Source organism: Thalia democratica, unplaced genomic scaffold (genome assembly GCF_965202585.1).
Source record: "Thalia democratica unplaced genomic scaffold, ktThaDemo2.hap1.1 HAP1_SCAFFOLD_1951, whole genome shotgun sequence".
Lineage (NCBI taxonomy): Eukaryota > Metazoa > Chordata > Thaliacea > Salpida > Salpidae > Thalia > Thalia democratica.
In genome coordinates, this window is record NW_028140744.1 from 633 (window position 1) to 13,615 (window position 12,983).

General features: G+C 22.3%; 1 protein-coding gene across 1 annotated transcript; it reads left to right on the forward strand.

The window, feature by feature from the left end:
* Positions 1–283: 283 nt before the first annotated feature.
* On the forward strand, positions 284–12,043 carry LOC145849019 (heparan-sulfate 6-O-sulfotransferase 2-like; the record flags this gene model as incomplete). Its single annotated transcript, XM_082954132.1, has 3 exons — positions 284–459; positions 5,439–5,609; positions 11,957–12,043. Coding segments are annotated over 3 exons (434 nt in total), but the record flags the coding sequence as incomplete, so codon positions are not given.
* Positions 12,044–12,983: the final 940 nt, after the last annotated feature.

The window sequence follows — 12,983 nt, forward strand, 5'->3', positions numbered from 1 at the left end:
AGTACTGAATTAAACCAAGTTTAAGTTGCCTAGCAACAAAGTTCACCCCCAACTCTACCTAATTTAAACTGCTTAGCAACGAAGTTTTACCCTAAAAACCAACATAGGTTACAACTCTTAAAAAAGTATATTTATTTATGTTATTTGACTTATAATAAACAGCAAAAAACATTTTTTTGGATTAATACAAAAAAAGTCATTTGTAACAATTGATAATTACTTCCTAAAAAATAGTTTAAAATCTCCCTAGCTACGAATTTTCACCCCAAAAACCAACTTTCAGGTTACAACTGGCTGAACGTGTCACTGGACGAATTCGCGGGTTGCCATGACAACTGGGCCAACAACCGTCAGACCCGGATGCTTGCCGACCTCAGGTTGGTCAACTGTGATGGAACTAATATGACGTCACAACAGTTCGATGACGCCTTGCTGGAATCAGCCAAGCGGAACCTGCTGGTTTGTTTGTTGGATTTAATTTATAAAATTAATTAGAATCTTAAAATAAGTTGATCAACAAAAATAATTTGTTTTATTTTTCTAAGTTTATTTACTTTGTTATAAAAAAGATGTAGTTATCAATTCCTACTAGTTTACCACAAAACAAGTATGTAAAGTAGTAACGGTATGTTGATTATTTTATTTTAGGTAAAATGATTTAGTTGATAAAGTCTTAATTGAGCTAGTTTTAAGTATAAACATATAAAATTAAGCATCATTTAAATTATTTTGATAAATTAAAATTATAGTTAGTATTTTAAGTGTTACAATACAAAAAATATATTTCTTAAATAAATTAATTTAGTCACCATTTATAAAAGTAGTTTACCGCAAATATATATATCTAAACTTTAATTAGTTTTATGTAAGTTCTTTAACAAAAAAATTGCTTGAAAATATTGTTTTGTACTAACAATAATTTTATATAATGTTATTAAAATTGGTCAAAAATTAAAAATAAACACTTTACATTGCTTTAGTTTAAGCAGACATATTTATTAAAAAATTTTTAGTTGAATTTTTTTGTAAACTTTATTAGCTTTAATTAAAAAAAAAACTATGAAGTCATCTTATAAAATTATAAGCTTGTTAAACTGTTTATTGTTGCACTAGAACTATTTCAACTTCTTAGCACTGCCTTGACGCAGATCATGGTTTCCCAAAGTGGGCCATTGTATAAATTTAGGGACCATAAGCAGCAAAGGGGGCTACAATTTGAAACTTACACAAGATGTTCCGGAGTTGATGATAAAAAGCAAAAAAAAATTTAAGGGTAATTTATTCAGAAATCTTGTTAGAAATCAATAGCTTTTTTTATTTCTGTAAAGGGGCCTTATGAAAAAAAGTTAGGGAAACCCCGTTGTAGATTTATAAAATGTTAAATATTAGTGGTTTTTCATAATTAATAGTTTAAATCTGTAAATGTTTAAGTAAAATGTAAAACCAAAATATATCCAGAAGCAAACTTTAAGCTATTTATAAATTAAACTTGTTTGCTCTTTAACCAAATATTTGCTTAAAACTTACAACAATGGTTTGTTCAACATACTTTTAATATACTTGTAAAATATTAAATTTCTGTTGAAATTATTTTGTTTGTTTTTGAAGTGTTAAGTTTTTAACGAGTTTCAATGATTTGTATTAGACATAAATATTTTGTATATAATCTTAATGTTGGACCATAAGTACGTACCTTAAGTACCATTGTTTTAACTTGAATTTTTAAATAATAGTTAGTGAGTAAATAAATAAAATGTCTTTTGTGGAAATTAAGTGGACTTAAATATTTAACCAGAAGCTATTTATTTTTTAAGTTTGTTTGCTATTAAAAAACAAATATTCGAATAAAGTTTTTTGTACTTTGTATCCTAAAAAATATTTGATTAAAAAGTGTTTTTTTTTTTGGGTTTAACAAAGTTTTCAAACAAAAACATAAATATTTTGTACAAACGTGGTTTTTTTACAATTTATCTAATATTTAAAAATAAAGGTTTTGTTATATAATATGTTTTTATAAAGTTGAATCAAAATAATTTTTTTTAAACAATCTAATTAAAATTTTTACAATCACACCAATGAAAATGATAGTTTAAATATTTTATCAATTAAATTTTTGTGGTAAATCTTGAAACTTAAGAAACAATTGAACTACACTACACATAGAAAAATATTTGAGATATTTTGCAAAAGTATTGTTGTTAGACTACAACAAATTAATTAAAATGTTTTTTTTGTTTGTAATAAAACGTGTTTGTTAAAAATTATGTTAAAAATTTAAGTTAATATGTTGTTTAAATAAATGTGGTCATTTCTAGACTCAGTCAAACTTTGCATATTTTGTTTTTTATAACATTCTAGGTATTCGATATAGGTTGAATCTATTTTATTTATAAAAGTCATTTTTAAATTTAAAACTTCAATTAAACTTGAACCTTATACAGTATTTTTTCAAACTACAGGTTATTGATTTATTAAAAAATAAAAGTTTTCGTATTTTTAGTTAGATATATTTACTTACGAATGTTTAGTGATGCACAAAATTTATTTTAAAGTATTTAGTTTTATGATTTTCCCACACCAGTATAGTTTGTTTGTAAAGTTTTATTAAAAATAAATTTAGAACATAAGCATTTATTTACAATATTCATTTTCGTATTTCGACTTCAAGTATATTATTTGACATGAAAAACAAAGTAAAATTATTTAAAGTTTTTTAATACAAGTAGTTTCAGTTTTAAGAAAAAAGTCATGTTTAAGTTTCAAAACATTTAAGTTACCATTAAACTAAAAGTATATGCATGAATTAAATTTTAAACAATTATGTTTTAATATTAAATTAATTTGTTAGAGATACTGACTAAAACTTATTAAATTTTTTACTTAAGCTTTAATTTACTTGTTTGAATTTTTTTTATTAGATTCAAAGCTATAAAGTTTTTATTTTTAAACTTCATAAATTAAACAAACTGTTAAAAAAAGTACAACCAGAAGCTATTTATAAAAAGTTGTTTGTATTTGTTAGCAAATATTTGTGTAAAAATTTCCGACAATAGCTTGTTGAAAGCACTTATGTTCTACTGTGTAAAAAAATCTTGAACTTTGTTTGTTTTATTAGTAAATACTGTTTTAACTTTTTGTAATAAGTCTCTAATTATTTTAAATTTATGTAAACAGTTTATTAGATTAAAGCTTATAAAAGTTTGGAAAAGAATAATTAATTCAATTTAGAAAACATACGTTTTGAATTTTAAACAAAAATATTAATTTATCTACAGAGTTTATGTTGTAATTGATCATTTATATTTGCCTCCTAAACCGCATGTAAGTTTTTAATTTATAAAAAATGATTAAATATATATTATATAAAATGTTAGACATATTATGTGAATTAAACCTACTAATAAAATTAAAAAAATAGTTGAAAACTGACTAAAAATAAATAATAGAAATATTTTACTTTTGAAAGGTTACTTTGTTTACTTAAAAATAATATTATACATGCTAATTATTAAGTTTACTTTAACATTTTAGTAGTTTTAAAATACTTATGTATAAAACAAACTTCTTAAATTTTATATAATACTATAAAACAATATTCAAATAATGATTTAGAAGTTAATCCCGTATTTAGTATTTATTTAAAATGTTGCAAATTTCAAGTTTTCAATGCAAAAATTTTCTCCATATTTAAATAGTAAATTGTTTATTTACGTTGTATGTAAAACTTTTAAAGAATTTTCTCAAAAAAATCTTTATTACTATAACATTCATACGCAAAAAAAAAAATTTATTACTAATAAATTATATTTGCTTCATTTAACTTTCTTTGACAATCAATTTATTTCTATTTAACTTCGATTTTTTTTATATGCTAGTAAAACTTTAAATTACTATACGTTTTTTATTTTAATGTAGTTTGATTGAAACATTTTATTGTAATTAAGGTAATAAAAAACCATAATTTATTTAATCAAGACCAAAGCATATTTATTGTTTTTGATTTATCCTTAATTTTTTTATTTACATTAATTATATTTTAATACAACTCAAATACCACCATTTGAATATTACTTGAATTTCTAAAGTTTTCTCACCAAAATGCAATTTAACAATTTTGCAGCAATTTCTATTATTTTATTGCAATGTAGTTTTATCGCACATATTGAAAGCGATTTAGTCGTTACTTTTGTTTTCCCACCAATTTAGGCAATACATACAAATTGTTCATGCAATTTAGTGTGAAAATTTATAAGTAGTTTAAGAATTAAAGTTCATTAAAATATAAAGTATAAAAGAAATAAAACTTTAAACTAATTTGTAAAATTTTAAGAATATTGAATGTTATGTTCTTATTAACTTAGTTAATAGTTTTTTTCAATTTATTATCTACATTAAAAAATTTTAACCAAGTCAAATTTTATTTAAAGTTGTTTAAATTATTATTTATAAGTGCAAATTTTTGTTTAAGTAGGAATAAAATTCTTGATATTTAACTTCAATTTTTTATTTTTGTAAATGTTGTTCAAACAAATGAAAATGAGAAATAATCTTAAATTGATTTGTGGTTATTAATAAGCTCATTTGGTTTATTTTAAAACGAAACAATTAACGTTGATACCAATGTAAACAGGAAAAAAACAAGTTTTTTATTGATTAGTGAAAATAAATTTTTAGATAAGTGCTTAATTCTTATTAAAATTATTTACATTTATATTTATTTTTTTAAGTTTTATAGTTATATTCCTCAAAAAAAAGCAGCTATTGTATAACAGTAAAAGCTTTTTTGCAGAATTCAATATTTTGTTTTCAACTTAAAAATGTTTATAGCATATATCAGTGACTAATAATGTAGCAGTTACTTTATAATAATGATTTCAAATCAGTTTAATGAACAAAATTCGAGTTTAAATTATAAAAAGTAGTCTATGTTAATGTTATAATTATGTTTACATGTAACATATAACAAAAAAACTACCCTGAATTAGTTTTTCGGGTCTATAATACTTATGTATTTAAGTTTTGTTTATAGCAAATGTTTTTAGCCTTCTATATTAAACTATTATTTATATATTTTATTTAATAAATCCTGAATCTACACATAAAACTTGAGGATTAATGATTATGAAATATTTTAGATAACATTAAAAATAAGTGTTAACTATCTAAAAGAACATTTTTCCATAGAAAATACCATCCTTCATTTTAACAAATTGCAACTTTTCCAATTTTTAAATAAAAAGAACTTCATTACTACAGATTTAATATTATTTTGTTTGTAAAATAAAAGTTAAGAAATAAAAAAAATCATAGAAAATAACATTCTTTAGTCCAATAAATTGACTGTTTTCATATTTTTACAGAAAAATAAAAGTAATTCATTCCTACATACTTAATTGTATTTTATTTAGAAAAATTAAAAAGTAAAAACAAATCCTCAGAAAATATCATTCTTCGGTCTGACAGAAGAGCAAGAAAAGTCGAGGATAATGTTCGAGAAAGTGTTCGATCTGAAATTCAGGAAGAAGTTCCAGCTCGACCTGAGAACCAGGGCTTCCATGCTGAAACCCAGTGAAGAGCAGCTTGAAAGAATTAAAGAAAACAACAAACTGGTTTGTTTTTTTATAATTAAATTTAATAGTTTATTTTTTGAAAATTTTAATATTATGTAAAAATAACTCCTTTAACGTTGCATTTATAAACTGAACATTTTCAAAAAAATTAATTTTGATTAAAAATTTAGTTTGAATCAATGAAATTTGAAATATTTCGACAAGGTTATTTTATTTTTGTAAACATCAAATTAATCATTTTAAAAATCTTAAAAAGAGCCATAATCTTAACTTCCTTGTGAAATAATACTTGAATTGTTAGTCTATTTTTTGTGACATTATATGGTTGTTTACATTAATTTCAAACAATTATCAAAAATATAAAGTCACTACTTTCGGTAATTAATTACTAAATAAAAAATATCAAACTTAAATTTATAACTTGAAAATGTGGAAATTTTACTGGCAATTGTTGCCACATCTTAAAAGTTAAAATTTAAACTAATTTTATTGACATGTAAAAATAATAAAGCTTGATTGTAACGTATAAATAAGTTCTCGTGAACCCATGACAGCAAGTGATTGTGACGTCATGTTAAGAAATATTTTTGAGAGGAATTTTAGTTTCGTGTGCTTAGTTTGTTTTAAATGTTTCGATAATTATCTTAACATATTTTCAATGAAGTTTGAATGTTAAGATAATTAATCTTAACAGATTCTTATATTAAACCAGCAACATATAAAGTTTGAATGTTAAGCGCAAGGCACCTTGTTTACAAATAAAAAAAATAAAAAATTCTTAAAATGTTAATTCAAATATATAAGTTAAATATATGAGTAAAGTTAAAGCATTTAAGTAGCTAATTTCGTTAATTTTATAATATTAATTTAAAATTTAAATATTCATCTTTTGTATACACAAACGACGAACGGGTTTTCGTGAACTCACAAAAACAAAAACTGTGTCGTCATAACAGGAAATATTTTAGAGAGAAAATTCATGTGCTTAAGTTTACCAACCGTAAAATTTTGCTTACAGACTTAATTTGTTTGCGTCGCTAAGACAATAGTTAATTATGAGCAATATCAAAAATGACTAACAAAATTTTTATTGCATAAAATAAATAATAAATAGAGTTTTGATTCAATTTGAAAATAAAAAAGCCTAAACTTTTTTATACGGGATTTAAAGTAATCAGCTGTATATATTTTGTTTTTAAAATAAACATTTCATAAAAGTTTGTCGCATTTAGTTTTAATGACTATTGTTTGTTAGTTGATTGCTTATTTATTTGCTTACACTTATTTACTTTTAAAGAGAAGCTTTAGGTGATTATGCGGATTTTTTTCTTAAATAATTAATTTAACCTTGAATTACTAACACAACAACTTAAAACCATAAATAGTGTTTTAACTGGTAAACAATTTTAAGCTGTGTTTCGACTTTATATTTAGAAAATTTATAGTTGTTATGTCACATTAAGTGGAGTTTTTTTCAATTTTTTACAGGAAGATTAAATTGGTTAGCCCTGAATAGCGTGTTTCTAAAATATAGTTTTCATAAAAAATGATTAAAATAAATTTTAAAGACTTGCATTTATAATTGAAGTTTGTTTTTCTGTACAATTTTTTTTTTCAAAGAAATAATAAAATGGCTTGATGAAAGTTTATATTTTTAGGCGTGATTACTTTGGCATTGAGTTATTAAAAGAAATTTTCTTAAAAATAGAAGTAATAAAAATACATCTAATCACTTAAGTATTTTTTGGAGTGTCTGAGCATTTGTTTTCCTTGAAAAATTGTTTTAAAACAATGTAATTTTCACACTAAGCTAATTAAATCTTTTAAATTTTTCACGTTTTTCTGTAATCTGTTTTTTGAGTTTTAAGAAGATTACAAACCATAAAAACGAAAATTTAAATAAAAACAAGTTGTACTTCTAATCTAAAATCGTTAAAATCGATAAAAACATGATAAAAATATATTGTTTTTTTTATGAAAACTTATATTTTATGTTGTTAAATTCTTATATAATTATTTTTCTAGTAACTGTAAAGTAGCTGTGTTTTAAAGTATTTTTAAACAAAATTTGTATAAAAGTTTATATTTTTTACAGAACTTATCTAAGGATTAACAAATTTTTTTTGAACAATATTTTTAGATAATGAATTGCCAAGACATAAGCTATTTCGTTATTCAAACAGCTTTTGAACACAATAAAATAATTCAAAGCATGTGTTATAAATTTAATTTATGTTTAAATTTTTTTTCAAGAAACTTTCTACAAATATGAAATATTAACACATTTTTCAAATATTGTATATTGTATTTCCCTAAAGATAATAAAAATATTACAGAATTTTGACACAATTAAGTATTTATATAAGTTTTACAAACTTTTTAAAAGTTATTGCTTGTTCATTTTCCAAATTATATGATAAGGGATAAAAAAAGATTATTATTTATAAAAATTACTTATATATTATCAGTTTAAGTTTTCTTAGAGAATAAATTGTTTTCAGATTTATATTAATATACTCTTTAGAACTTGGTGTTTTATGAAAACAAAACTAAGTATTATTGAAAATTTTTAACGTAAATTTCGTTGATATAACTTATTTGAACTAAAGTGAATATTTATATTTCTAAGTTTACTTCATTAAGTCTGTATTCAAGTTATTTTTCACTTATTTATTTAAGTTAGGATTTTTCTTAGCTAAATAGTTTGAAATTTTGAGCAAATAAGAGAAATTGAATGCTTTGAAAAAAACAAAGTAAATTTATAAAATGTATTTAGCAACTAAATAATAAGTAGCAGAGTGAATACTATTTTTTTAACGTTTTTATATTTAAGTTTTTATTTAAACATACATTTCAAAAATTTTAATTTTATTAGTGTTGTTATACAAACATAAACTTGTAGAAAGACTATTTTTAAGTCCCACAAGTCGTTAGTTGTTTGGTAAGAGAGTTAATTGTTTATTAATTAACTTACTTAGCGTTTTAAAACTCAAACTTTCCATAAAGTTGTTTTAATTAGTATCACAAAATGTAGTCAAGTAAAAAAATTAAGATGTTCACAATCTCGACAACAATCAACATCATTTTAAAATATACCCTGGTAAAAATAAACAATTTTCGAGATGAAATATGCAAATTGCAAATTGAATAGAAAGCAGAACCAAATAAATCTTAATTTAAATTAATCAAATTAAAACTGCTGTTTGCGTCAAAACTAAATTTTGCCAGTAAAGTTGATCGAATTAATTACGAATAAAAATAAAGTTCCAAGTTTTGCCAATAGAATTAATCGAATTAATTACAAATAAAAATGAAGTTCCGAGTCGTGACAATTAGCATCCTTGTTTTAAGCAATTTTGTTGCAAATTTTCGGCAATTAATTGCAGATCATTTCGTTTTTGCAACTTATGCAATTAGTTTAATGCAAGAAAATTAATCGTTAAACTGCTAAGTTTAACACCATTTTGTTTTGTTTATAGCTTTCTAAAATTAACAATTTGTTCAGTAAAACAATTTATAAAATCTCGTAAGCATAATACCATAGTTGAACTTAAGTTTTGAAACTTGGTTATTTTTAAGTGAATAATTTTCCAAGGCTTTATCTTTTAGAGATATATTAGATGAATTTAAAATTTAACCATTACAAATTTATTTTGTGAGCAATAGATTGAATAAACTATATTATGTTGAATATATACATATATATTATATTGATTGAATATATATATAATTATATTGAATAAATACAATTTTATTTTCCTTAATGAATGATGTTTAATAAAAGCACACTTATATATGTGTTTTTTGTTTTAATAATACTTCTATAGATGATTGTTTAGTAAACCATTAGACTAGCAAGATTATATACTAATTAAATCATTTATTTCCCTATGTTATAATAAAACAAGTCATTAAACAGTTTTTCACCAATCAATATAAATATATATTTCTAACAGACCGTTTAAATGTGAAATTAGTATTAATTTACAGAGCACATCTGTCAAAATATACTAATTGAATAATATTTACGGTTTTTGAATTTCATTAAAATTGAAATAATCAAGATAATTTTTTTTATAGTTTTTACAAAAAAAATCACTATAATCAATCAATATCTAATGATTATACTCGAATGTAGGATTAATTTTGAAAAAAAAATACAGACAGTTAGTTATTCTGTTGTTATCTTTTTATAAATATTAAATTTGTCTGTTATAATGAGTTTTTAATTGTCTCGTTGTTCTGTTATAGATCAAACAAAATTTAAGTTTTCAATTTCATTTAATGTACCAATAAAGTAAATGTATTTTTTTGAAGCAATAAGGTGTTATATTCAAAATAAAAGTTCTGTAACTTTAGACCTTTATCTTTTTGTTGATATTTATAAAAGTCTGGGTTCTAGTCTTACATTAGTGTATTTTCTGTATTTTTTGTGATTTTTTTTGTAAATAATTTGTACTAACTTAAAACAGGGTTTCAAAAAAACCTAGATTTTCGAACAAAAATCACTAAAATACCTGGAAAATCCTGGAATTTAGAAAAAATCCTGCATGATACGATTCAATAATTTATCATATTTAAGTTTCAATAAGATACGAGTAATTTATCATTCAGAAAATATTTTTTTAATCATTAGTTTTTATTAAAAAACACATTTAAAGTAGCAATACAAGTTTTTTCAATGTTTTTATCCTGTTTAACACAGTTTTTTACCTTATATTTCATTTTGTACCAAAAATTTGTTCTTTAAAAAACCGTTAGGAAACTTATAAAACCTCGAAGAAATTTTCAAAAACCTTTTACCCTGTTTAAATATATTTTACATGGATGATGTAAAGCACATCTAATTAGTTTGCAAACTCTATTTTTTTTTTTTTGGAGTTTAAATTTATAAAATAAACTTTTTTAAAAATCATTAGTTTTTTGATGCATATTTAATACTTTTAATAAATCATAATTTTTTCTTTATTCTGTTGCAAATAAACAGTAAACTTTTATTAACTGCGTATAGTTTTTAATTTTTATGTTAGTACCCTGCTGGCTAATTAACTAGAATTTATATTAAAGTTTATCAATGTCAATAATTTTTTTTTATAAATACATAGAAACATTTGCTTGTTTAAAGTTTTCAATAATTCGTACAACCGCCCTGCTGCCATTGAAAGTTGCATTAAACTCGCATATGGCATTATTACGTCACACAGAGAGATGCAATAAAGCGCACTCGTTGTTTATATTGCTAGCGATTTAAACATTCGCGCAGGACCGAACTGCAATTATTGAAATCAAATTGTGTTTGATCGGGTTTTGAATTACGCGTTGAATCGTTTATTTTTACGACTTTTCGAAATGTATTTTTGTTTTAAAGTATTTGGGTTTGTTGAAAAATTGTGTTTTAATGAAAATAACACCTTTATCTGAATACCTATTGTTTTTGCGGTTTATAAAATTAAGCAGAAGTAGATAATTTTAAAAGTAATAAACAAAAAAGTGAGTTCTTCATACACTTTTATCTTTATAATTGATTTGAAAATATTTTTTTGTGCATTTTGTTAAACGCTTAAGCCTTGTTGTAAGCATTTTATAAAAGTTTATTGTTTATTGGTTTTATACAAAGCGTTTTTTGTTTACTTTTTTTTAATCAAAGTTTTATTGTGTATTTTAATTTTTTAGACAAAGGACTGTTTGTTTCATTTAATAAACAATGAATTTTATTATAAAGACAAATCAAATTTTTATATTAAAATGATTTCCTCATAACACCTTTACTTCCTTGAAAAAAACTTTTTATAGAAGTTTTAAAGTATAAATCTGTTGTTTTTAATCTTAAGTCTGAAAAATATATTTGAAGGTCTCTCTCATGAAATTAATCTTACGCTACTAATTGAAACAAAAAGTTTTTATATTTGCAAGTCTAACTTTCTTAAATTGATTTGCAAAATTACTGAAAACATTGTTGCTAAATATTTTGTAAAAAACAACTTTAAGTTGATGTAGGATTATTTGTTTTTATTACTAATGTTTCAATAAAAAAGCATACCATGCTACAATTAATTTGTAAGATAGTTGTTTATTTTCTTAAATACATTATATTTTTAGGACATTGAGCTATCCTTTTTTCTCAAATAAAACATTTACTATGTTTTTTTTTTGTTCGCCACTAAGTTCAAGTATTTTTAAATGTCTTTTGTAAAGGTTCATACCATAAACTGACATAGTAAATATACTTTACTGATAAGTTTTCATATTATCCTAACAGTTCTAAAAATACTTAGACAATGGAGTTATAAAATTAGTTTTTAACAATGTCCAGTTTTTAACATAAGTGTTTTATAATAAAATGCTTCAACTAGTTTACTATTTTTTTTTAATGTTTATTTTTTCAGGACATTGAATTGTACAAGTTTGCGAAGGAGTTATTCTACGAAAGATGGAACAAAATAGAAATTGAAAGGCCAGCTGGAGAATTTTGATACTAAATAATTACAAATTAATTAGCACTGTGACATTTTATTTATTGAATTATATTATTTTCTATGAAAATAAAGGACAAATTATTTTGTTCAACGTGTGTATTTTTCATGAAACATTTGAAATGTTCTGAATCTAAATTGTTTTCTAAGAAAATATATTTGAAATAATTTTGTATTACAGAAACAAATAATATTTTTTTTAATGAGTACTGCAGATTACTGGTTACCTCTTTTATTATTTCTTTTTCACCTTATAAAAAAAATTTCTACTTCATTACTCGAGACATATAATTAGAAAAACCAAATGTATTTTACAAAGCAGTTAATTAAAAAACAGTTTAAAATAAAATTTATGGTTGAAAAAGTTCTAAATTATGTAAAAAGTGGTTTTTATTTCTTTAACCTTAAAATAATTGTTTATAAAATTCAAAAACTTTTCTAAATCCTTATTTTAGTTTTTTGGTATCAATATAAATAATCATGGTTACATCATTTTGACAACATATTTATACAGCTGTCTTAAGTTGATATCTCATCAATTTTATACATATAATTTTCCTATCATTCAGTTTATTTTAAGTTTAAAAAAATTATCAAACAATAAGTAAAGTTCCTTTTATTATGTTTGAGTTTAAACAGTGAAAAAATGCGTTTTAGCATAGTAAATCATATAAATTTGTGTTTAATTCGAACTCTTTGCTTTTTGTTTATCTATGAATTTTTGAACTTTTTAATGCATTTCATTTAAAGTCGCTAACTGTTTGAAATAATCTACTTCTTTTTTATAAGCATTTAGTCATTTTAAACATTCGTTTTAAATTTAATACATTTATAAATTGTAACTGCTGGTTATTTAAAAAATTAAAACCAAACAAATACAAATAAAAGCTTATGAGATATTTTTCATTTATGTGTATTCGTAGTTGTATTTTTCTAAAAC